This window comes from Perissodus microlepis, chromosome 19 (genome assembly GCF_051167445.1).
Source record: "Perissodus microlepis isolate ML-2025 ecotype Zambia chromosome 19, ASM5116744v1, whole genome shotgun sequence".
NCBI classification, from domain to species: Eukaryota; Metazoa; Chordata; class Actinopteri; order Cichliformes; family Cichlidae; genus Perissodus; species Perissodus microlepis.
The window spans coordinates 19,375,151-19,402,691 of NC_140479.1; the positions used below are offsets into that span (position 1 = coordinate 19,375,151).

Consider the following 27,541-nt stretch of genomic DNA (forward strand, 5'->3'; position numbering starts at 1 on the left):
GCAAGTATAGGAACAAATTTATTTCAATTTAAAACAGATACCTTGTCATTATGTTTCTCTCTTAGAAGGCGGCAATGATCATATGTCATGTTCATGTTTGAATGAGGATCAGGCAACAGTGGTTGAAACAAATACATGAAACACATAAAAAAAAAAAAAAAAAAAAAAAAAAAAAAAAATATGGCAAGAGTTATGTAAATCAATAAATCGATAATAACCAACTGATTGAAACCCCTTCGTAAAAGGGCTCTGCTTCAGTGAAAACATCCAAGCCCTCACTTCCAACACAAAATAAACAGCACATGCAATTATAATTACAGTTTCTTAGAAAACAGCAGATTATCTCCTAAATCTTCGATCTTAAATACAGAATAAAGTCTTCGTGTGTACTTAAATCATGGATCCTTTTAGTCTCTGGTGTGTTTTATTTAAAAAGGGGGACCATCTCGGGTGGTGGCCCTTTTGATAAATGACCACAGCGTTGGCACTTGGAGAGAGAGCCTGGCTCTAGAGAGAGTGGGGTTGGCACACTCAGTATAATACATAATTTACATTTGGTTTACATACAAAATAAAGAGAGAAAGAAAACAAACAAAAAACAAAACAGCATTTTATACACACACACACACACACACACACACACACACACACACACACACACCACTACACAATTGACCTTCAGGTTTCACTGGAGTGAGGGAAATTAAATCAAGTGGTCCTAAAATAGTGTTCTGGTAATGTCTTATCATACAGAGAAAGAGGAAGAAAAAAAATAAATCATCAAAAAAAAAAAAAAAAAAAAAAAAAAAAAAAAAAGGGAGGGGGAAACATTTGAGTATGCACCAACTTCACACTGATGTCCAAAAGATACGTTTGATGCCCCTTAGTCCAACAACGAGCCCATGGGAGGGGGCGCCACACAACCCTGATCGCCCAAACGTGGCAAAAGGAAAACCGCACAGGGCCAGGTTTACCATCTCTTGTTAATCAAGGCAATGAAAGGCAATAAATAAGTGTTGTAGTGAAAACAGTCCTTTTTTTTGTTTTAACAAGTTAATGCTAAAGACAGGAGAATTATTTATCATAACAACTGCCTTCCCCCTTTCCCGCTCATATGTTGAGAAAAAATGTGTCACAAAAATAACATGCTGTGCAACGCTGGCCTGCTAACAAGCTAACAAACCCACACCGACAGCCACGTGGCCCTTCGCCATGTGCCAGAGTTGAAGAGTCAAGTTTGAAATGGTTCGTCACCAATAAAGTGAGCTGTACTCCACACACAGTAAATAATAACACAACTACTGATAAATACTTGGGGATTTATACAGATTTAGTCATCCCACTTCATTTCCTCCTTAAGACAGCAGACCAAATAGTTGGCTGTCACCACAAAAGCAGGGTCATTTTCAGCAGACAGAAATGGCCATTAAGAACCACACTGGTGGTTTTTTTTTTTTTTCCTTTAAATATATATGTATACATTAATGTTCAGACATTATTTCACCACTTAGCACTTTTGAAGCATACCTACATTTTAAGTTGAACTACTGACTTGTGTAGCCTTTGGTTTCCGCTCATTTAAAAGAAAAAAAACAAAAAAAAAAGAAAAAAAACAAGTCACTTCAGAGAAACTGTAAATTTCCACAGACCTCTGCTCTTGGATAATGGATGAGGATTTCAAGAAACTTAAATGTTAAGGGGCTTTAAAAAAAAAAAAAAAAGTTCCCACTTCTCAGGGAATATTTAGTGTTGTCTATGTAATTACGTGATAACGCAGCCGAGTCTGACAATGCAGAAAAGTTGCCCAAGTTTATGTGCCCAAGTCCATGATTTAAGAGGTAGCTATCACACGGCAACAACTTCTACGCAAAGAAAGGCCAAATTCGGAGCAAATCAGACCCCTCTACTGGCTTCAGCTGACAGTAATGGCTGCCTAGAAAATCAACATCTAGATGTGGACAGGTGAAAATATGCACACGCGCACACACACACAAAAAAATAAAAATAAATTCCTGGCTATCATCTATAGCTCAATAGTTCAAATACTCTGGAAAACACACAATACTTGTCCTGGTAGTTGTGTCTTTACTGATAAGTGTTTCTATACTGCACAGGGCGTCACAGGTAACTCTGCGATACCAATGCAAACAAAACGTAGTGAAAATCAGGTTGGTCGTAGGGCCCGATACTTAAATGCATTAAGAAAACTGCTTAGTGGTGGTAAACTCTCTACACACACACACACAAACACCCTGCCTATACTTCTTAAAGCACATACTGCAAGTAATCTCCATTTATAAACACATTAATATTGGATGACTTGGTTCACTGTGGTCCTGTACTCCCACTCCCCACTGTCTGATGCCTTATGCACTGTGATAGCCCTTAATGAGGATGAAGGGTAAGTCACCTGTAGAAAAGGTCAAAGACACTGGAAGGGAAAAAAAAAGGAAGTATATCCATACTTCACTGGCACTACTCAAGAGCCAGACCCGCCCCCCCCAAAAAAAAAAAGAAAACACAGAAAAATATGAATTTCTTAAAAAAAAAAAAAAAATTAAAAAATTTAAATGTGAGGGCTCCTAAAGAAAAAGTTTCATCATGAATGGAGATGTCATCGCAAGTACAACTGGAAAGGTCTCAATAAGAAAGAGAAAGCAGAAATAAGATCCTTACTATACCAGACATTCATTTTTACAGCAGTTCAGACTCAAGTTAGGCTCCGCCAGGAGAGGAAAAACAAAACAAAACCCAAAAAGGAGCCTTTAAACTCAACAAAATCGAAAGCAGTCAAATTATCAACACCTTCAAACCTGGTCCATAAATTATATAAATAAAAAAAAAAAAAAATCTTTAATTACTTTTAAAATTATCTTGTCCCCATACTGTGAAGATTCTTTTTTTAAACCAGCCCTAGTTAGAATAACTCTGGAGACAGAGCTAATGCAGTAGTGAGGTGTTCTGAGGCTGGTTGGGAGAAAATCCCCCTTTCCTGCTCCCTTGCCGCTTGTTTCCTAAACACCAATCAGCTGCGTGTAGTCCTATTAATCAAGTGAACAAAAATCCATAATCACAGTATCAATACTACCATAAATTCATAGGAAAAACACAAAAGAAAAATATGTATGCTAATACTTTTTTTTGTACGTTTGGTTTTTTTTGGCCAAAGATGGTGTACCACAGAGCGTTTCTGTACAGGAGTGTTTTGTGTATATGTATTTACAAACAGATATACACAAACATTTGCAGACTTTAGTGTGTTTTCTGTGAAAGGTTCATAACCACCCCTTCCTCTAAATCACTCAACATTAAGCAATCTTTTTTTTCTTTTTATAAACAAAGTGACTATACAGTTTAAAAAAAACAAAACAAATTAAGGAAAGTAAACAGAAGCACCTCCCGTTATAGGAAGTGTGTCTGATTGGACGGCTGAGTGATGTCATCAGATGTTACCGCATGGATTCTACTCGTGCCTTAGAGTGCGGGCACTGCAGCTTTTTTTGTTTTTGTGGAATTAAGCTACTCGCAGCCCGAGCTGCAGATGTGCTCTGAACACTGATGACATCAGCTCCCCTCCGCATCCGCTTCCACCAATCAGAGCAGAGCCTCATTGAAAGCAGCTGTCCTCTCACCCGCTACTTAGTGTTTCATAATGGGGCATTGGGTGTGTACCAGTGGAGTCAGATTCACTGATGATACTTTGGAAGATTGTTCCTGTGAATCCATATAGATAACATCTGGAGGAGGGAAGCATGTGATCAACTTAAACATAAAAAAGAAAAAGATCTTAAAAGGATAGCTATTGTCAAGTAAATTTCTGGTTGCTTCTTTAAATTTTTTTTTGTCGCCTTGCAAAATTTTCTTACAACCACTCCATTTAATCATACTTGTTAAATACATTAAAAAGTGTTTTTTAAAAATCTCAGCAATTAACAGATTTTGATTAGCCATCTCCTGCTCCCTGACCCCCTCCCCCCTTCATGTTTTAAGTGTTTACATATGCATTTACTTCATAATATTTTTTTTTTCTATTTTTTGTGATTGCGATGCTCACACTGGTGGGTACATTCATAGACGCAAGATGGAGACAGAATCCTCAGTCCCGTCCCCCACCGAGTCACTCTGAAGTATCTCTCAGGTCCTCGGATGGTGTCAGAAAATATGGAACTCCGTCTCCTTTCCACGCTCCTGCCAGTGTGGAATTAACAGAGGATCTGCTCTCGCACCGCTGAAGGTAAACTCTGAAGGGCCAGGGGGTATGATGCCGCTATTCACCGAAACACAGATCCTCTCTAATCAATGATGCCCCCAATACACAAACACACACACACGCACTCACACCAAAATCCCCTCCAGTCACTGTATAGCTCGTGTGAAAGGTTTGTGTGCCAGAGCCAGCAGCCGGGGCCAAATCCACACCCACACACACAGAGCAGCTTTGGGAGGACTGAAGACTAACACAGCAAGCTGCCGAGAGGAGGAGGAAGAGGCTTTGGTGAAAGAAGAGGGGCAACGTCTGCAGGTGGGAGGATCTGTGGGTTCACTGTACTGGGAGAAAGAAGAAGAAAAAGAAAAAAAAAAAAAAAAAAAGGTTCTGTTGGGGGAGGGATTGTGTGCGTGCATGCGTGCATATCTGCGGCTGTGTGTGTTTGTGTATGTGAGCTGGAGTGATGTGCTGTGTAATGCATGTGGAGCTGACGGCACATTCCCAAAGAGGTGTGCATTTGTGCAGTGGGGGAGGAGATGTGCGTCGCATTTGAGCCCTCACACCAGGTTGTACTCTTTGAGATTGAGCTGTAGGATGGTGTCTTTGACAGCTGCAAACACAAAGCGGATGTTCTCAGTGTCCGTGGCACAAGTGAAGTGAGAGTAGATGATCTTGTCGCTGTCTGGGTTTAAGTCCACAAACATCTTGAGGATGAACTCCCGCGCCGCCTGTGCATCTCTCTGGGGACCTAAAATGCAGAAATGGGTGAGGATGTGCGAGTGTGCATTGTACTTCAAGTCACCTTCACAACTTCGGTCCACACTAAGGAAAAGTTGCTTCAAACTGATTTGTGGATTAGCTCAGCTGAGTCAAACCCAGTTTTACTAACATCACACTGGCACATATGTTGCTTATCACTTTATTAACACTGCTATCATCCATGTTTTTGACAGAATAACCAACACAGTGCACATCTTTAAATCCCTTATCTGAATATCAATCGAAAGCGATGATATTGTGACAAGTCTGATTTCTAGCAGGAACCAAACGCATGTGTTAATCACTCAACACAAACACGTAGATGATCTCACCATCAAACTCGGGAAAGTAGTCCACCAAGTGCGAGTAGGTGATCTTCTCCTCTAGCAGGTCTTTCTTATTAAGGAAGAGGATGACAGAGGAGTTTTGAAACCAGGGGTAGGTAATGATAGTCCTGAACAGAGCCTTACTCTCTTCCATGCGGTTCTGATGAGAACAGTGTGGAGCAGAAACAGAATGTTAATTTGGCGTCAATATTGAAGTCATCTTCAGACTAAAATATCCAAAATACTCTAAATACAAACCATTTGTCGCACTTACCTCATTGTCTGACTCCACCAGGACCTGATCATACTCACTCAGCGCCACAAGAAACATAATGGAAGTGACATTCTCAAAGCAGTGAATCCACTTCCTCCTCTCTGACCTCTGGCCCCCTACATCTACCATCCTGATGGCAGGATGAAGGCGAAGGAGGATAAAAAGTGAAAAAAAGAAGGGGGGAAAATAAATTAGCATGCAAGTTTGGGTGGCCTAGTTTATGGTAAGTGATTAATGGAACTAATAGAGTGCTTAGTGTTAAACAAAAGTTTAAGCTCTCAAGAGTCCTCGCGCTCTAGCAAGGCTTGAGAAGCTTATTCTTACAGATTCTGCAAAGATTTTGAATCCATCAAGACGCATTTAGTGAACTCACACAAGTGTAAATCTTGCATATTCTATGAATTACTAATACAACTTAATAACCTGGCCTTTTCAACAAGATACACTTTTGTTTCATTCCATTTTGTGTAACAGAAGAACTCTGTCTTACTGGAGTACATCCCCCTTAAACATTTTCTGCATATGACCTACATAAAAGATTCAGCCTTTCATCCAGGGACCCATCAAAGCATATTTTCACTGTCATTTAAGAGACATCAGAAATAGGTCCAACATTTATTCTGGGTCCTGACCATTTGTTAAAAGATCTAGTCCTATTAACTTTATTTTAAAGTTGCTGAAACAAGAACCCTGATGGATTCAACATCTTCTTTGAAATACTTTCAAGTGTATCAGTGTACAGATCTCTCTATACAGGAAAAAACAAAAACAAACAAACAAAACCCACACACAGACACATGTGGAGTGTGCACGTGTTTTTGTTGTGTGTGAGTCATGCACACCACCAGGCAAGCTTTCCATTTAAGACAGACAATAGAAACAGGAAGGAACTTAGGAAGTTGTGTTACTTTCACTGTTTGCTAAATGCCTAAATTACAAACATGAACCAAAGAAACTACAAAAACAGTCATTTCAGTTATATCCATACAAGAAATTGTTGCCTCCTCAGTATTGCTAACACCACCCAGTATGTAACAGGTATTATAGACCACTAATATGCACAGGTGGGTGCATAGGTGAATTTTAACTGTGTTCAATAGTCTCATATAGTTAGTAGCGTATTGTGGCATATTCACCTGAAACTCTTTATGGCCCTAGCAACAGTTAACTGTTTTAGCTCATAACAGATTAGTCTGTACTTCTGTTTGTGTGTCATGTTGAAAATAGAAGCTCATAACACATTTTTCACTACTACAAAGCTTTCTCACCCTTCCCCAGTGTGTGCGATAGAGTAGAACATAACAGTTGTAAATGCTTTGAAGCACAGTTCAAGACAAAAAGGACACCAGAGAGACATAAGACAAAGGATAAAACAAGAGCTGGGGAGGGGGACGTGACAGAGGACAGGAGGCAGAGCCGAGAGCGTGTTGGAAGCAAAGATATGGAAGGCAAATTACAAAATAAAAATATTTGCATTTCAGTTTGATTTCAGCACATGTGCTGGCAGTAGGTAAGCCTAAATAAAAAAAATAAATAAAAAAAAGAAAGTCTGAAGCCAGTCATAGGCATAGCTACTAAGAGATACTCTGAGTCCTCATGTGGTTTCAGGTTTCTTGAGCTTCTCCTTGACAAGGTCAGCCTTCACTCATCTGGGACTGTAGGTCCCAGTTTCATTAAGCCCCTTTGTGACAATTGATTAAATTAAATCTTTGAAGTCAAGAACATTTGCCTGATGAAACAGCAGATAAATGGCATCTCTCCATTCTATATCAGAGTATTTTCAAGCACCTCTGGATGCACAGGTACTTGCCTTCAGAGCAGTCGTACAAATAAGCTTAAAGTCACAGCTCACTGGTGCCCCCTGGTGGTGGCCCAGTCCACAGTGGTCCACAGAGACCCAGGGCCAATATAGGCCCTGCAGGACCTGCTGCCCAAAATAACATTCCTCCACCGCGGAGAGGACGACCTCGTTTCTTCTGCCAGCCGGAGAGGAAAGGAGGAGAGGAAGAGGAATAGAGGAGGTGACCCATTTACAGAGACCGGGCACCAAAATGTAGGACTTTGTGTTCATTAGGGGACTGTGATTTGTGTGCATGTGACTGTTGTTCATAGCGCCAGGTAGGTACGCAACTATGGGAGACTGTAAAAAGATGACAACTTCTACTCTTTAATGATTGAAGAGAGTATGGGATGGGATACAGACAAAGAACCCGCATGGATAAATCAAAAGTATTGAGTTATTTTCAGTCATTGTGAGGAAAATTAGATGGTTTATTTGGGACTTGGGGGAGAAGAAAAATAAAAATAAAACATCAAATGAGTTAATGACGTCACGACAAAACATGAATGGACGCAGCCAAAACAGCCGTCTTTCTACCTGAAAATGATGCTTTGCAAGTCGAAGGGGTACTCTATGATTCCTGTAGTGGGGATGCGCACCCTGAGTACATCCTGCTGTGTGGGAAGATAGTTGGAATCTGAAATACGATCCAGATCCGAAAGATAACTACAAACGAGCCAGTCAGGAAAAAGGAATATAAAAAAAAAAAAAAAAAAAAAAAAAAGAGGGAGGGAGGGGAGAGACAGGAAAACAGTTATATAAAGCGTGGCAGGCAATTACCGCAACACCACAGCCATTCCAGGAAAGTGTGGATCAGTCCTGTTGAAGAAGACTCACAGAAAAGGCCGCATCACAGAAACAAAAAGGTGTTAGTGCCACTGCTCCACCAACACTATTCCCAGAGCTTTGACATTAGCCGTTTATCTTTAACTGACCATGGACACTGAGGTCAAGACATTTGTGGAATATGGTGGTGCAGACAGTGTAGGTGGCGTCAGTGACAGCAGCAGTGACTTTAGCAGCGGAAACAGCAGCACCTGTATCAGATAAACAAGGATCGGACAAGTCTGACATCAAGGACAACAGGAAACATATTCCCCTTTGTTTCCTTAAAGGTTACATTCTTCTGCCTTTCAATGTGCATCCAATTGTCTAATATTTCATGACAAATTCCTGGAGAATCTTTGACATCTCTGCCTAATCCTTCTTTATCTGTACTTTGTTGCTGCTCCCTTCAGTGCAACATGTCTGGCCTTAGGTTCTTCTTTTCCCCTTGGGGCCAGAACTAGAAGACGATGCTACACACAAACCACTGATCGCCTCATAAGACAAAGCAATCTACTCATGTTAGTATCCTTTGTCCCAGCTTTAATCTTTTTTTGGAAATAAATGATTCTGAGCTACTTCTTTTACACTGACAGTCATCAGTGGTTTGTGTCCTCTAGTCATGGTGACGCTGCAGTCCTGGTGCCTTGAGGGGGTACCTGAAGATGACGTTCTCCAGGTCAAACGGGTACTCTATTATACCCGTGGTGGGAACACGGACCCTCAGTACATCTTGCTGGGTGGGAACATAACCCTCCGCAGTCACACGGTCTATATCACTAAGGTAACTGGAGATATACACGAACAGTGTGGATAACACTGAACTGAAGACATCATTCAATAATTTACTTGCATTTCATTCTGTCATACGCATGCTTAAACAGATACAAACGTTACACATTTGATGTCAAACTGCAAACGCATCTGCATGCACACAAACTTGACCTGCAGTACAGAGCAAGCACAACCAGGGGACACTAAAGAGTGAGCGATGGCCTTCGGCTTTGCACCCTGGAGTCATGTATTGTGACACAAAGGGTGTACACCTTACCAAGTTCTTTTTTTAAAAACAATTACTAGCAGTGCATCTTTTCTCTAAAGACAAATAGCACTGTTTCTAGCCAATCTGGGCACAGAAATTGGAAGCTACTGTAAGACTTACTTTAGTGTGCTTTCACTGATGACTGCATGAAGCTCAAGCTCAGGGTAAAATAAGGGGCTCCATAGTGGTTTCAGCGTATCCGTTTATTCTTATTTAGTTGGATGGGCCAGTGAAATCAGTCTCTCTCCAATAACAAGTCTTTTTTTTTCCCTCTTACAACTAATTACACTAATATCAATTATAAGCTAAATAGTGCCATTTTCATGAGAGATTGTCAAATAAACAGGAGATTTTTGTCATTTGTCAGCCAAATTTTCCAGTGGACAAAAGGCTAATGTGCTGCTCTGCCCAGCATATACACCGAAACCCACACAGAACATGACACCAACCCCACACATCCAACCACACCTTAATTACTCTGAAAATTAGCATCTTGACCTCTGAAGACAACTGTGTCCCTGCTACACACAAAGTGTCAGTTCCCCCCCCCCCCAAAATCATGAAATATATATTTTTAAACTTACGTCAGGCTGAACCTAGCTTCGCAGAGAGACAAAATGACCTTGAATTTGGTGAAACGGTTCTTTATATTGCAGCTGCTCAGTCTCACATTAATTAAGCACAGGCACACCCGCATCATATTTCTCGTTTCTTGGTTGGTCTCATTTCATTTTCACATGAGATGAGACCAACACAACATTTTTAATGCAGGTTTGGGAACAGATTTTTATTTTTCCATTTAAAAAACAAAAAAAACAAAAAAAAAAACAAAACCATACATCAGTCATTGACTACACTTAAATTATAGTCATTTAAAACAGATACCAAACAAGATGGGTCTTACACAAGGCCAAAAATAAAATGGTTAAATAGGTGACAAATGTTCCCAAACCAGCATTACAGACAAAAATTACAAGCAGCTCATAAATAACATTCTTAAACATTGCACAGATACCATGACCATCGTCTGCAAAGCGAGGTGAAAAGACGTACTATTTTGTGGAGTCAGAGAGCTGGTATTCTCTGCGACGGTCGTAGGCCTCCTGGATTCCTGGATCAGCCCACAGGCTTTTAATAGCTGTGATGTATGGTTGCTCAAAACTATTGATCTTCTCAATGTCCACCTCCTTCACAAGCATAGCATTAGCCTGGGAAGACAAAAGGTGAGGTAAGTAACAAGAGATCTGACATGCATGGCCACAACACAGCAAACAGAAATATAGATCTATGTTTTTTAAAAACTACAAGAATTATCCAGTCATTTCAGTTTTCAGCTGTAGACTTTTGATATTTCTGCAAACAGCAGATTTTTTCCACTGTCTGTTTAGACCAAACATCCGATCCCAACCACCCACCTATTCTACTTTTTCCAAAGATAATGTTTCTGCTAGACAAACTAAATGCATCACTTCTTGCGTGCCAGAAGTTCTTTCTTGGAAAGATTTTAAAACAAACACAGTTGGTCAAACTCTGAGAAAGAAAATGGCATCTGCACTGAGGATGTCGTCAAAAAAAAAAAAAAAAAAAAAAGGGCTACACTGCTTCAGTTTCGCTTTTGACGAACTAATAAGTTTCATTTCTGACCCATCCCTATAAAAGAAAGCAATATAAATAAATCTGCACTAGTCGATTTCTTAGGGAATCTTACAAAATCCTCATTGCACAGAGGCATGGAAGCTCTTTTAAAATAATAAAAGTTAACAGGAGAAAACCACAATAGCCCTTACCCGGTTGTCTTCATATTTGTAGGGGATCTTGAGGGTCTCAGTGGCGCGGATCATGGACTGCATGGAGGTGAAGATGTTTTGGTAAACAAGTCGAATGAAGCCTCTTTTATCTTCATCGGAGTATCCAGCTCCATGGATGATCCTCATCTGCTTGATGAAGGTGCTCTTGCCACTTTCTCCTGTACCTGAGCACAAAGACACAGGATCATAGTTACAGTGTGGGTAACACCTGCTGTTCAAACCTATCGTGAGGGTCCCCAATCAAAGCAAAATTGCAACAGTAAGCAGACCGAGGCTCGATCAAGACAAAGTGAAAGATGAATTGGGATTAGTTTGAACTTTAGATCATGCAAAGCTACTCTAGTATAGTCCAAAAATGGCAACACCAAACTGGTAAAGAGCACAGTAAGAGAAAGTCCCACATGTGCCAAGGAAACAAAAATCTTAGCTTTCCTTCTAGTTCTCTACCTCTGACTGAACACAAATTCAATCATACCTGAACATAAGATATCCAGAACTGACAGGTCAACTATTTATTTGAAAATAGCCGATGGCAGTTAAGGATAATGAGCCGATGCCAATGCTCTGCCAATAAATTTGTGCAGTGGAAGTTGATAAGTCTTCTGTGGACTTCGAGAAAACATTCAACTGTGTCCTTTAAGGTGTCCTGTGGGAGTATGGATACTTGCTTGTTGTTACCAACCAATTCCTCCATGTTCATCTGTCCTAAGAGTCTGGTTCACATTGGTACTTCTACCGCTGACGCCATGCTTCTCAGCTGGAAAAAGGGTGGACCACCCAATCTAAACCCAAGTGGAAGAATTAAAGTAACTTAGGACCGTGTGTAAGAGTGAGGACTGTGGAGCGGGACACTAAGTGATGTATTGCTATAGTATCAGCAATGATATGCAAGTGGTGCCGATCTACTGTGGTGAAGAAAGAGCTGAGCATGGACATGAAGTTGCCAATTTACAGATCAACCTATGTTCCCACCCTCACCAATTACTATCAGCTTGCAGATACGAGTGGCATAAATCAGCTTCCTCCAAAGAGTATCTCTGCTCTCCCTTTGAGACATGTTGAGGAGGTTGATTGTTCGGGAGGAGCCGAGATTAAAGCTGCTAATCCTCCACATTGACATGAGCCGGGTAAGGGGATGCCTGATGTGCACTTCCTTAGGTGAGGTGAGGTCCTATCAGGAAATGGCCCGGGGGTAGACCCAGGACACATTAGAGCTCGCTGCTGGGTACGAGAGCTTATAAATTACTCATCACAGTATACACTACTACTTAGCCTACATTCATATAAACGTGGCAGACAAGAAATGAGAAATAACAGGGGAAAAAAAAAAAAAAAAAAAAAAAACCAAATCCACAAGACAAGATGTTATGGTTCCTTCTTCATGTGTCACCACCACAGCAATGAGCTACCAGTGTGTTACACACAGAAAGCCGCAAAGATTTTAACAGTAAAAAACAACAAGAAGAGGAAATGTATTGTGAATAAAATTGCATCTGTTGTCACTGAGGTGTTAATCTATATCACTACCCAGTCCTATTCGATGCCACTGAACTGTCCCATTTTCATATTGAAAAATCAGACCCCTCATTTCTGCCAAGACCCAGAGCCGAACCTGTAATATGAACTCAGACATGCTGCAGTCCGTTTTTCTGTTTAGTTACTCGACATTTGAGGTAATTAATAGGATAGACAATGTTTTTCTCAAAATTATATTAATACAGGATGCTCATACGAGTCCTTAGTCAACTTGTTATAAAATCCCTTGACTGACATTCCAAACTGATTAACTAAACTCATTAGGGGTGCACATATGTCAAAGCTTCTTTGTCTAGTGTAAGGAAGTTGCTCCACAGTTTGCCAAGTAAACAATTCAAAAAATATTTCTAGGAAAAAAAAAGGGGAGGGATAAGTGAGGGAAATATGAGCTAATTTAATGAAGACGATTAAGACAGCTTGCCCTACTATATCCAGCATCTAACAGTGAACTGCCTCTGACAACGACCCCTGCTGTCATCTTTTGGCAAAGGGTGAAACTCACTCAGTGATTCTTTCCTGCCCTCCTGATTCCATATTTGGAAGTAAAACTATTACAATATTTCAAACATCATAACAGCCAAGATAAAATGTACATTTTGATACCAAAACATCCCTGATTTCACCGTCAGAGTCGCATACTCTTCCTTCAGTTAAAGCCAACAAAAACAACAAACACTTTAAGCCTTTCTATATACCGAAAAAAAAACAAACCCAAAAAAACCCCACTCGATTGGTGGTCTGTTAGGCCTAACCTACATTTCACAATAGCCCTCTAAGGTCTGCATACCGCCTAAAAACCTTACCCTCAGGCCATGAAAATAAATAAATATTAAAAACAAACAGGCTGATGGCATTTGAGTTCTCAGTGATATCAAACAGGATCCAGCACATCAATGATATCTGCAGAACTGAGAGGGAAAGACGAGGTGGGAAAAAAAATAAAATACACACATAGGCTACACTCATCTCACCACCACCTACATTCAAGGTTTTTGAAGAGCAGCCATATTTCCGTTACCATAGCAACCCCTCCTCTGTCTCCCTCTTTTTTCGTTCCTGTGTTTTTTTTTTTTCCTCTTCTTTTTTAAACCCCTCCCATCCGCCCCTTCTCTCTCCTCTCTTTCGTAGCAGACAGTAAATATAACTGCGAGCCCCTCAGGCTCGCTCTGTGCTCTTCATATTTTGGTTCACCGCAGAGAAGAAGGGCCTCGGTTAAGCAGAACATTTGGGATGGGCGGGAGAGGGGGTATGGTCTGAGGTCAGGGGGTTCTGACACCTTAGGACAGTGAAAGGAATGGGAGAGATAATCACTTTCCTGTCAATGGAGAAGAAACAGCTTAATCTCAAAAATATATTTCTTATATCTAAAGTCTTTATCCATAAGGGGAAAATGGCTCTCCTCCATCCATCAAAATGCCCAATTTAGGATAACAGACTAGACAGGCTTTATAGTTCTGTGTTTTTTAAAAAAGCACCATCTTCATTTCTCCTGGATGAATCAATGCACTGCAGTGAAGGCTACACGCTGGTCGGCCTAACAAAAGAAGTCAAACACAGAGAGCGTATTCTTTGCAACAGGGCTGCAGTGGCAATGACTGCAGACCGGCTCACCGAAGGAGCAAGAAGATCACTCTCCAGCCTAATGTCTGAATTATTTCTCGTGACCCCATCACAAGATCTCCCTCCGCTGTGTTCCCTTAACTATCATGTCCCTCTTTTCCCCAGACAACACACTACAAGCCTCTGTCCTCGCTTTTTCCTCCCCAAAAATTGTACTAGTGCCAGCCACAGCCATTTCCATGCCCTCATCAACTCTTCCCCACTAATACGCCCCCACCCCTCGCTCCCCTCATAACCTCCCTGAGGCAAGAAATATGCCTCGCCATTCTCATCCCTCTCTGTCAAGAATTTTGGATATTCATAACTAGAATCCATCCATTCTTTTTTGGTAATGACCTAGAAAAAGGAGGTCACCTTTTAATAGCTCACGCGCACACACACACACACACTGAGCTCTCTTCTAGGTACTGTGAGAGAGAGCGAAAAAGAAAGAGTGGAGATTGTGTCCCAGCGCAACAGTGCAAGGTACACTACACAGCCCACACACACACACACCAACACTACTCTCTTCGCAGAACCGATGAGCTTTGTTCCAAAAAACCAAAGTCTCACTCGAGGGTAACCCAATGACAATAAGCACACAACAAAAACTTGCTCTGAACACCAAAATTACAAAGAGGCGCTGAAATGATAACAGTACGCAAGCAGTACAGCTCCACATCAACTAAAAAGGCAGCAAGCACTACACCTGTATATTCCATTGCCAGGATAGCTTTCATAAGCCTTTACATAACGCAACTGATGTCAGCTTGTGACAACCCCTGATAGACTTGACACACTGCTGTCTTGGTGCAGCAGTTTTGGTTGAGCCCCGGCTGCTACGCCGTCTATTAGGTTATAAGCGTGTGCACGCACACCTACACGAAGGCATTGCTTTGTTTACACAGTCTGCTCATCTTATAAATCTCCCATCCTGCTTCAAACGCAGCCGCCACAGGGCCTTGTTCGCAAGCGCGCCCATTTCTGCTAAACCTGACCTCCCCATGCAAAACGAGTCGCTGCTTTCGATGAACAGGAAGTCATCAGCATTGCTGTAAATTTGCATGCAAAAAAAACACACACGCCGAAATATAACTGTCCACTGCTATGAACAGCACTGGTGTATCTGGGTTTATGAACGGTCCTTTCAGTCAGCACGTGGCAATCAAATCTCAGCACGGAGAAACCGTCTGCATAAACACAGCCAAGGTTAAAATACTGACAAAACTGGCATCGTGTAGGCATTATACGTTTTTGTCAGCACCTGGGAAAATTTTTAAAAAATGAGAAGGCTAAGCAAAAATGTAGCGAGGGTCTTAAGCTTTCACATATTCATCTTGGAAATTGGCCTCTTTCAGGCGTACAAAGGAAAGGGACTGAGCCAAGGCAGCCTGCAGCTATGCAACACACACACCACCTGCTTAACCAACTGTGGACACACACACATCCTGTGGTCAACCTCAAGGCATGGATGTTACCTCCACTGTGATGTCCCATTTCTACCCCCTTTCCCTGCAAAGACTTCAAAAAAAGGACACAGCAAGGAGGGCCATTTCTCTCTGTCAGATATATGGCCGCTTGCTCTGTGTTCATTGTGCTTCCTTCCGTCAGAATCTCGGTATAACTCTACGGCTTTGAGCCGATGCCTCTGCATCTGCCGAGTGCTCCGCGTACGTGGGTGTCGGAGCTGTAAATCGAACATGCATGCTATAGCAAGCGCTGCACATAATACACACAGTCTCATGCGTCTTCATCTCACCACCTTAGGATGGCCTTGTCTGTTTACCAGTGTGTATGCAATGAGTGTTGAGTGGCAGAGTGGGAGTGAGTGAGCAACAAAAATGGAAGGAAAAAGAAAGAATAAAAGAAACCTCGCTCGACAAAAGATTCAACACTTTGCAGCAGTATTTTTTTTTCTTTTTTTAAATCTACAACACACAGTGTGCTCAGCTGCTCCAACTAAAACCAGCCAAATCCTTGATATCGCTTCTTAAGCTGTGGTTCTTATTTTAGGGAATCTCATCACAGACCGAGAGAGAACATCACTCTGTCCACACATGGGCAGTAAACGTACGCCACGGCTATTTGCTACAATTATTTAACAAATCCACTTTATGCAGAGCGTAAGCGTGGCACAGCCTTCCAAATCCAACTCGAAACAGAAAATTGAAGTGACAGAAGTTGAAACGGTGCGATGAGGGAGAAGTGTGGGCTTTACTGTACGTGGCAGCTGGTGGGAGTAAACAGGAATGAACATGCCACTCTGTCACCACAGAGAGGACTGAAGATTCTGGCAAAGAACAGAAAGGCAGGCTACGTACCCGTCCTGTCTGGGGACTGTGGGGGGAAGCAAGCAGTATGTGGGACAGCCTCCATCTAGCCTCAAATCTCTAGAGAACCTGTCATGACCCTCTTTTAAGAACGTGTGTGTGTGTGTGTGTGTACTTTCATCTGCGTGCTAGAGAGCAAAATGTGTAAAAGACACGGTGTCATAGAGCGAGACAAGGAACGTGTGCAAGGCTGGCTGAGAAAACGGTGAGAGGAGACACTATCCAAGTTCGACGATGGTGAATTTGTGCATACGTACGTCTCTGTAAAAGATTTAAACTGGGCATCCTAACCAGGCAGGAGACAGAAAGGTGCAAAATTATACAAAACATAATATGTAGCCTGACATATACTGCCTCATCAACTCATCCCACTGCAGTTTTCTGAGACCTGGCTGTGAACCTTTTCTAAAAGACATCGCATAAACAAGACAGAAAAAAAATGATGAATGGAATGAAGTCTGGGTGGATTTCTCTTTATCCTCATATCTGTCTTCTTTACACATTCACAAAAAATATGATGAAAAACACTGAAAATAACAAAAAATGTTTTGTCAAGTACAATTTGGGGTCTCCCCACAGAATGTATGAGGCCTTAAAGATGTTTAGCGAGAACTGCTTTTGCTTTCGATCTTTTTTCTTGCAAGTAGATGCGTCAGCCTTGCAGGCGATGAGATAAAATGAAGAACTGTCAGAGAGAACAATTACCAATTGTCAGATTTTAAGGGTTTTTAATCGTGCATATTAGTTTATCTTACATCTCTGTGGAAAATTAATCGCCTAAATATGGTAAACAGATTTTTCGAAACTCTCAGATACGCAGAGCACGTCTTACGTCGACCTTCATATTTGAAAAGCGTTAGATCTGACCATGATAAAGGGGATTTGAGGAAACGTGCGCACACACACACGTGCGCACACACACACACGCGCGCGCACACCTATTGCCATATATGATCAAAATAAGATGGCTTGGCAGGAGAAGTAAGGTCAGCAATAAATGTGAGCCTAACCCTTGATCCCCTTCCTGGTTCAATCACACTGCTCATCTAAAAAGGATGCCTTAACCTGGTATAACAAGATGTACTGCTGACACAGGAAAGAACAATGAAATCACTGAGTACTTGGCAAACGACTTAAACAATGCCTGGAATGATATGCCGTAGAGAGGGCCACAACTTTTTGGTGTCAGAGTTAACTTTAGCCCCAGCCAGATTTGATTTATTTTTAAGGATGTTTTTCACTAATCAGGCACATACACAAATGCCAACTGACAGCCTGTCTGGGAGTTTGAACTCTGAAAAAAATCCTGGAAAAGCACTTTAGGAAACCTTAAAATGTTTAACCTAACAGCTCACTTTACTGACCGTTTGCTTGCTCCAGCAGTTCATTTACCCGATACAGCAAAAGCCACAGCTCTTAGTTCACTTTGTTTTGACCAAGTAGAGGCAAACCATTGGTCTGTGGAGCAGGAAGCTGTCAGTATGGCCTGATATGGCACTCAGCAACAGGCAGCCACACTGTGGTACTGCTGCAGCCCTGGCAGGGCGCTTATTCTCCGAGTTAGCAGTTTAACAATGATAACATTTACCATCCCTGTATTCTTAGACTGGAAACTTTGTGCTTGGGTCTGGTGTAAGATGTAACCAAACCACATAACTGTTCTGGCACATACACGCTGGCCATGCAGCAAATCCTGCCAGTAAGCGAGTGGCACAGAAGGAGGGTGGACCGTCATTAGTGAGAGGAAAATCAACGCTGTTACAGGAATGCAATATGCAGTTATAGTAACATCAATCTAGAGTTAAAACAATTACAAGACTTTACCAATCTGCATTATGTGGTTCCAGATCTACAACAAACATGAGAAGCTGCTACAGTGGTTAGCACAGTTGCTTCGCAGCAAGAAGGTCCCGAGTTCAATTCCAGGCTGGAGTTCTTCTTGCATGTTCTCCCTGGTTACTCCACAGACATGCACGGGGCTAGGTTAATTGGTGATTAGCCAGTTATTATTAGACTAAATTAGCTGTAGGTGTGAATGTGAGCAATCGTTCGTCCCTCACCCTGTGACAGAGTGGCGACCTGTCCGGGGTGCCTCTCACGCTATGACAGCTGGGATAGGCTCCAGCCCACCTGCGATTCTGAATTGGATAAGTGGGAGAAAATGGACTGATGGAAGGATGGAAGGAAGACCTTACTGGTAACGGAATCATCTTAGACTTCTGGGCAGGCAAAAATCTATTTTAAGATTGGGCTTTAGGACGGTAATTTGCCAAGTATTTGCCGTTTCTTATGTCAGGCTGCATTTCATTGTCAGTAAGCTGGAGTTTTCTTGCACGCAAGCACAATTCATCCACATTTTTTTCTGGTAAAGAGTCTGCTACTTTGTTTTACAGAAGTCTCAAGCATCTTCCTGACTGTACTGGACATTTGATAAACAAAATGGACAGTAAGCCTGGGTAAATTAGACCCCATTTACACACACAAAAGTTACATTTAACTTGCAGACCTGATATTTCAGTCAGTGGAGGGCAAAAAATCACTTCATTTTTTAAATACACAAGGAAATCTGCTGCTCTATTATGTTAAAGCTCAAATAAGCAAAAAGGTTGTGTGATATTTTACCTAATAAAGCATATCTACTAATTTCATGTGTAACGCTGCAGGAGTCTGCAGTTGCACATTATATATTAAAGCTAAAGCTGTGCACACTGAGCCGTGGGGTAGAAGATCAACTGACATGTTGAACACATCCCGTACGTGCTGAAATCCAGGGTAGCCAATTACGAAACGAAAAAAAAAAAAAAAAAAAAAAGAAGGGAAAAAACTTCTCAATCATGTGAGATGGTGCTCAATATCATTCCACCTCTGCTGTGCAGTTTCTTGGCAAAAATTCCCCAGACTGTTCCCAAAGGTCAGGGCTGGGCTTTGCCACAGCAGGTTCCTGCGATCAGTATGTACAAGCTGGTAAATGAGTGCAGACTGTAAGGAGCCTTATAAAAAAAAAATTTAATAAATAAATGCAGCCATTTTGAAATGCGATGGTTAAATGTTCAAAAACGGAGACCGTCTCCATCCTCCACTGAGGTGTGGAGAGGCCGAGATCGCACGGAGTGTTGTGGGCTTGAGAATTATGCCAGGGGATAATAGGAGTCAGTGACACCTTAAAAAGTCTGAGCAGCAGATGTGTTTAACCAAGCCTATTAAAACCAGGACTAATCCTGCCTTACACGTCCTTATCCAGCCGTCCACTGACAGCTTTAGCTTGCACAGGACAGTCCACTTACAGCGTGACTGGTTTCCATTTGCGCTTGCTTTCAGTCCTTCAAACTAATGCACACATAAAAGTTTGTTTAAAAGACTGCCGTTGGAATCAGCTCCATTAATCCAGCTCATCACCAGGCACGAGTAGCAAACGCCCCTTCTCACCTGCTCACCTTGGCAGCCAGGTAGAAGAACGTGCAGCAGAGACGAAGATGTACGACACACGGCAAACTATGTCCCATCAATGGCCTACTTTACCTAGTTGAGGTACTCACCAGGGAAATAAAAAGGAGACACACATGTCATATAACCAGGGCTGCTTTTAGTGAGCGTGAAATGGGAGCAAACGTTTTGAAACTAAGGATGCAACCTAGATAATTCCAATTGTCCTAAAAAGGGAGATTCTTTTATCACCCCCCTCCCCAAGCTCTTACACCAAGCATTAGTTCAAGTAGCCATGGAGGGAAGGGGGTGGGTCACATAATGGACAAGAAGTTAGTCTGTTATAATATGGTAGGTAAGCGAGTACATTCGAGAAAGCACAGTCCACTGTTTCCTTTTGTGTCCACAGAACTATGAATCAATGCAGTACAGAGCAACTTATCCAACAGCAGCTCCCACCTGCCCACACACTTGCTATAAAAATAGCTAACCTACTCAGCTAGACTCCAGGATGAGGGGGCCAGCCCCTCAGTATCCTTGTCCTCTGCAAGTGTAGATTTGTGACACTAGTTACTCATTAAATAATAACAGAAATGTAACAATGAATGAGTGGGCACCATACAAGGTCTAGCTGAGGGATCTGAAAGGTCTTCCAGTTGTACAAATGTTATGCAACCTATTGAAATCAACTCAAAGCCCCCCCTCCTCCCCCCGATTAAATCAAGTGGCCATCTTCACAGTTAACCAACGCCTGCTGGCAAACGACAGTAGCGGTTTTGCAGCTGGGAGATGAATCAGACCGTCATAACTTAACATGTGGTCGCCTGCAAACGGTGACATCTTCGCAACTTCGATGCCAAATGAGCCTGTTGTCTGCACGCCAATGCAAAATCCACTCACACACACACACACACACGAATAAAGAGACGGATCCGCTGGTTAGGCATGCCATGCATATTCGCACCTGCACACGCCAGATAGCCAAATCCAACGCAAGTTGCAAAAACAAGCTCCGCATTTCGGAAAACACCAGGCTTCCAGCTAGCAACCTTAACTAGCAGCATATCTGCTAGCATCGCCAAGAAGGCCCAAGGAGGTTGGCTGTCCACATAAACGACACAAACATGGCTATTAAAAAGGGCGTTTGGGATTTAGCATGCTACATACCGAGCAGCAGTAATTTCAGCTCTCTCCTGGAGTCTCGTTTGTCTCGGCGGAGTTGTTTGTCAATTTCTGCATTGATTCGTTTCGACTCCTTCGCCTCTTCGCTCAGGCAGCAAGCCATCATGGACTCCAGAGTCATCCCCTCTGGTTTTTGGCAGCCCGGTTCAGGCGGGACCTAACGAACACTTGCCCACGGTTTCAGCTTCTCCCGAACCCCGGTTTCCTCGCTTCTGTCTCTAGCGAGGAGGTGGTGGTGGTGGTGGTAGTAGTAGTAGTGTCGGACCGGACGAGTGGATGGATGGATAGGACTGGGGGAGGGGGTGGGGGGGAGACTAGCCAAGGGGCCTCGCTGTCAAGTTGTCCCCCCGGCCGAGAGCAACTGCGACTTCAACCGGGCGATCTCAGCAAATCACGGGAGATTCGGACAGGGAGGAGGGAGCCAGGAGACGGTGGGGCCTCCCCGAGATGCTCTCAGCCTGCACGCCTCTTAATACAGCTAATATTAAAATGACTCCAGCTGCCACAGATTAGCCACTTAATACCCGTTTATATCATTAACCCCTCGTGTGTCACTGGGAGATCCAATTCTACCTTCTTTAATTTAATCTTCTCAATCCGCTAAAAGTGGTTTAAGACCGCAGAGTCGCCACATCCGAACCCGTAACAGCTGATATCTGTGCACTCTCCCCAACGCTAGATAAGCCCGTTTAGTCTGTAAAAGTAAAGACCCCTTGTCAGCAGGCTAATATAAGAGTGGTAATCTATATTGCACTATCCACACCGCAGCACTGCGCCTATTTTCCGAGTAACAACATCAGCTAACGCTGGCTAAATTAGACGTAACGGCTACGGAGGCTGCCCTGCTAGCTCACTAAACAGCGCCTCGGCTAAAATGTGTCAACCCGCAGTGATTGAAGCAGCAGGCTGCTGGTTGAAGGAATTTGACTGCCTAGCTAGCAATAACTACACAGCAGCCTATTACATCTTGGCTCATTTTGACGATAAAATAAAAGGCTACGACAACGGCCGAAAACAAATCTGAAAAACGCGTGCCGAGCCGGCGGCTTTTGCTAGAAATATATTCACTTCAAGCAGAAAGCTTTCGGGTCGTTCGTCGCTGGAACTAGGTGGGCACACAACAGGATGATGCCAAGCGAGGAGGAGGATACAGTAGTGTTGACTGACAAACGGCGGATTTCACCAAACAGGTTCGTGGCAGACCAATTGAATGAACGAGGCGGGTCTCTGGGTGGGCTCAAGTTAGATCCATGATATATGAGGGCTAAACCTAAAAAGCATGACCAGATAAAAGCTGTTTTTTATTGTCGTCCAAGTCAGAGCACCTGTTGCATATATGCTATCTCCAGCTTAATAATATGTTAGAATATATAGGAACGCTTAAATATGTAAGCACTCCTTATCCTTCCATCAATAACCTGCAGGGTATTGGAAGCGAGCGTCAAGTGTGCTGGAATAACAGCGGCATCTAGTGGCCTTATAGTAGAATTGCAAGTGTCGCCTGTTAAAACTGTGTTCATTCATTCACTGAGTCCATGAAGCAAATGAGGACACTTGGCATTCATAAATGGGCCATTCTGCAATTGCGGGACAATTTCTGTCCCACCCATGAATTTCAAAGTAACCCCTGTACAAAATACTAGAACACGCATTTGTTGTGTAAATTAAACATGTCCCGAGGCAAGTGTAGAAAAGGGGTTCCAAAATATTATTTAAAATACAAAATATCTCCAGGGAAACCTTCAAAAATTGTCACTTGTCTCTCGTCACAACTTCTTGACAACCAAATTGCATGTCAAATACAACAATTAACATAAGTTATAAATCCACCTTTTCTTTTTGACTATGCTGACACGTGTACTTACTATACTTGTTAAACCATTTTATTTACATCAACATATTTTAAAGAAGACAATATGATATTATGAACAGATAAATTCATTTCTTTCTTGTATTTCTTTATTTCTGCTATTCTAATTTTATTACTTTTTAATAAAATAATCATAAATGTTATTATTAACTCACAAGGGTTTAATCTATTGCCTTTGTAGTAGTTTGAATTATTGTATTAATAGTGCATTTGAGCAAAATATATACAGGAGTTTCTCTTTACCATTAAAAAATAATAATAAAAGGAACCCATTCACCAAAGTGCATCATAAATAAGTGTAATGTTTAGAAATGCTTGCTTTGCCTCTGCCTTTTATAAGATTGTTGCCAACACACAGTATGGGAAATGTGACATTTTAAGGCTAATCTGGCAGATGGATTTAAAGCTGAACATTGATAAAGACTCTTGGAAAAGCATGGTCTCTAGTGTGGGTGGGCTCACAAGAAGAGCTCAGGAAAAACTGACATGTTATAAGATACTTCACTGTTTTTCAGTTTAATTCTGTTCTGTTATCTGTACTGTTCTCTTTGAAGAACAGTTTGAAGAAAATTCAAGAGCCCAATAAAAATTTTAATGACATAAATGTAAGTAAAGTTAGGTAAATATAAAAAAAGCAACAGATTGAGATTCTTATTTCAGTAATCCAGTCATGCTGGTAATGTAACAAAAGGTATAATTGCACATGGAAAAAAGTGTTCAATTATTTAGCTTATTTTGCTCTTCAAAATAGTCACAGAAGAGCTGCCTGACTTCCTCATTATTACTTTGGTTCATGCTAGTAGAGAGAAGCTGTTTGTGGCTGGGTTGGGGACTCTCTGCCTCGGCCACCTCCACCTGCCACTCCGCTTTAAATGCGTCCCCGTGAGACTCGCACATGTTGTGCAGAATGCAGCAAGCCAGGATCATGGTGGGCACCACGTCCAGTCCGCAGTCGTTCCTCTTGCTGAGGCACTGCCAGCGTGCCCTCAGCCTCAGCAGCGCCTCCTGAGACACGCGCAGCGCTCGGGCAAGCCGTCCATTAAACAGCTGCTGCTGCTCCGTCAGTGCCGCGTGACTCGCCGTCCTGCCCTGTTCCTCAGGATAGGCCTTCATCAGCCAGCTCTGGAGCGGGTAACAGGCCTCACCGAGCAACACATACCTGGATGTGATAAATGAGTGTCATTTATTTAATACCTGGAACACCTGAAATACACAAAAACACTCAACACTACTACATTTCACAGTTTGCAAATTTGCATTATCTTTATTGGCCAGCAGGTGGCAACATTAAAAAGATGTGCAGTTGTACAGAAGTTTATAGGAAAACAAGCTTAGGTTTCCTTTGCCCTGTGACCTCAGTAAATATAAGAGTCAGAAAAGAGGATTACAGTGTCCTTGGGTTCAAAACATCAATGTGGCAACAATTAAAATGCTCATCCAACTAAAGGATGACATCACAGTGTCTACATTTGCTTGTTACACAAAGGCCATGTGAAAGCCTGACATACATGAGGAAAAAAAACAACTTGAATGCCTGAAAAATGTGACTGAATTTCTTCTGTTAACTCTACCTGAGTGATTTTCCCATGAAGGTAGGTGGTGGGGCAGGTGAGAGTCCACCCTCGGCGGCTGTTGCCCATAGCGAAGAGTTCTGTAAGATCTCAGCTGGATCTGTCCCGCCTGGGAAACTGGCACATACATCCCAGAAGTGCCCCCGACCGCTAACAGCCACCTAAAACAGTGAAGGCACACAGAGGCAAACGGTCGGACTCTGATTGGATAACCCGCAAGCTTGTAATTGCAGTGACATAAATGGGCGCTTTCGTCACCTGCGACATGACTGAGAGCCAGCCGGCGGGGTTGGCGTAGTCAGACGCGTTGTTTGATGGGGTGATAATAGCTGTGTGGAGTGTTGCTATAGCAGCGACGCAGTGAGGGAAACCCCAGTGAGACAGGAACAGCTGAGCTGAATCCTCCAGCTCCTGCTCACCTGGCGATCGGAGGTAGATGGAGCTGAGGAGCGCCACGATGGCGTGACACATGTCTCTAACGCACCTGCACACGGTCGACTTCCCCACACCGAACAAGGCGCTGATGGTGCGGTACTCGATGTTGGATGCCAGGCGCCACAAAGCTACAGCTACGCGCTTCTCCACCGGCAGTGCCAGGCGGAAACTGGTGTCCCGTCGAGCCAGGCGGGGCCTCAGCTTGTCGCAGAGGTAGAAGAACGTCTCCCGGTTCATGCGAAACTTATCCAGCCAATCAGAGGGCTGGAATTCTGTCATGACAACCCGCTCCCACCAGTCTGTGCTTGGAGTGGTGGTCCAGGGACGAGTGCGGATGCGGGCATTGGAGCGGATACCTCCCGCTATCATCATCTACAGAGAAAAAGATTAAAAAAATTTTTAAATTACTTCCCTCTGAAATATCCAGAATCTGTCACATTTTTTAACATAATGTTTGGTTTTTTGATCCCAGCAGTAGTTATTCAATCAGATCATTTTTTGAATTCATATTTACCACAAAGGTAATTTTAGTGATCTATTAAGTCAGCACCTTTTTGGCAAGCCCCTTGTTTTAAATATGCTGCCGTTGATATAGCAGAAAATTTGAGGATATTGTTTTCTTGGACTCATGTAATAACATGTCAACATTTAATATGGTTTTGGCACAATCAAATGGTTAAACTGAGTTTACCCATGTAACAAAATATTATTTTCCAGTAAATTATGTAATAACTGGGGAGATATGAAGTTGGTCCTAGTGATGAAGTTTACAGATTTTTTGATAGTTGTCAAATTTAAATTGTTGCTCATTTGATATACAAATGCAAATGGTGAATCAGAGTTTTTAGAAATATACACTATAAAGCTTATTACATTATTATTACATAACACATTTATTAGAGCACCACCCAATGTAGGTTTATGCCACAGCTATGCTACATTAACAGTACTGGTAAATATCAAAAACATAGACATATATATTTAATTTCTTGCAAGGGTTAATCCACCAATATGCACAAGCTCTTTCATCAAAATGATCGATTTACTTTGTAATATTATTCTAACCAGAAATTCTGAGTTAGAGATGGCAAAAAAACAAAAAATAACACAAAAAAATTCCCAAATATACCATAAAAACAAAAGTTTACAGGGGGAAAATCCAACAGCTGGTATCTGCATATCTAACTGTCTTTTTTTTTTTTTTTTTAAATGAATTGTGAACATTTCAGAAAATTTAACACCCTATTTAACAAGAACAAAAACCTGCATATAACAGACCTAATTTATAGCTAATGGACAGCTTTTAGCAGCTTGACTGTGGCTGATCTGACATATTTTCAAGTTTAAATGCAGGTAGGCCCACAGTCTCTGGTTTTAGTGCTTTTATATGACTGTAAATGTGAGATTTAAGAGTTTTGAAGTGTTGGTCGTGTACAAGATATTGACTTTATTAAAAGCTTTGACGTTTTGCAGACAGATAATACACTATATTAGTTAAGAGCACTTGACATGTTGACGTGTTATTATTTTAAGCCCCTATGGAGGGGGACTGACCATGAGCATCCTCCTCTGTCTCTGGAAGAAGTACTGGCGGTGTCTGATGCGTCTTTGGATCTCGTTGCGTCTCTGAATGTTTGCGTCGTTTATGTCTCTCATGCGCTTCAGCAGCATGTAAGTCACGAGAAACATCAAAGAGCGCAGCTGCTCCTCCTCTTCCATTATTCCAGCTTTACCCGGGAGGCGACACTACTGCGGGTAACATGTCAGCCTGGTTAAAGCACAGCCTCTGTCATTCCACTTCCGCTTTCTGATTGTTTATGTCTGGGTGTGAGTGGTGCTGCCATCCAGTGGCTGTCAAGACGAGTAGGGTACTGCACATCTCTCAGTGCTGATGAAGCTCTGTATATTGTTTTAGCATTCAGGGTTGTAGTGCTTTGGAAACAGTGATGTAAGCATCTGACATTCTTCGAGACTGACAGAAACTGGTTATTATTAAATGCGTTAGGTACTAGATGTCTCTTCCACACTCTTGAAACTTTGCAGAGAGACATGGAAAACCTTCTTTTGACAGGACATGCAGACGTGCCATCCTGGAGGAGCTGGACTACCTGTGCCGCATGAATCCAAGTACCGTCTCGTGCTACCACTAGGAGCGTTGATAGGAAGGATAAGGAGAGTGCAATAGTCTGTGGTCACCACCTGCAAAATATTTCATATTAGGGGTTGTCTTGTTGCTACTCTGTGCAACTGTTGCGACTTTCATTTGCACCAAAGCAGGTGAAATGGACTCACAGTGGTTTATAGTTCCTAACTGGACAGAATAATATCCCTAAAGTTTAACTGACTTGGTCTTATACTCTGATGCACTGTGTTGTCTCTCTACACTCCCCAGTGATCTTTTACTTTGTAATTTAAAAGTTCATTTAACATCAAACCTCTTCAATGTGTAGACAGCTTATTTGATGCTTTACTGTTATCATCTGGCAATGTTTTCTCTATGTAAGTCATACATGA

General features: G+C 42.2%; 2 protein-coding genes across 4 annotated transcripts; both read right to left on the reverse strand.

The window, feature by feature from the left end:
* On the reverse strand, positions 1–22,752 carry gna11b (guanine nucleotide binding protein (G protein), alpha 11b (Gq class)). 3 transcript variants are annotated; one of them, XM_084914127.1, is made up of 8 exons: positions 21,137–22,752; positions 11,061–11,245; positions 10,327–10,481; positions 8,891–9,019; positions 7,944–8,072; positions 5,567–5,696; positions 5,299–5,452; positions 1–4,955 (listed from the first exon to the last, which is right to left on the reverse strand). In XM_084914127.1, exons 1-8 carry the CDS (start codon positions 21,270–21,272, stop codon positions 4,765–4,767), a joined length of 1,209 nt encoding a protein of 402 aa, XP_084770253.1. In that variant the 5' UTR covers positions 21,273–22,752; the 3' UTR covers positions 1–4,764. The 3 variants fall into 3 exon arrangements, with proteins under 3 accessions (XP_084770253.1, XP_084770252.1, XP_084770254.1); XM_084914126.1 differs by lacking the exon at positions 8,891–9,019; XM_084914128.1 differs by lacking the exon at positions 7,944–8,072.
* An 839-nt stretch (positions 22,753–23,591) lies between these two features.
* Positions 23,592–27,337, reverse strand: LOC146365873 (uncharacterized). The gene is made up of 4 exons (XM_084914125.1): positions 26,582–27,337; positions 24,851–25,399; positions 24,593–24,753; positions 23,592–24,180 (listed from the first exon to the last, which is right to left on the reverse strand). Exons 1-4 carry the CDS (start codon positions 26,744–26,746, stop codon positions 23,739–23,741), a joined length of 1,317 nt encoding a protein of 438 aa, XP_084770251.1. The 5' UTR covers positions 26,747–27,337; the 3' UTR covers positions 23,592–23,738.
* Positions 27,338–27,541: the final 204 nt, after the last annotated feature.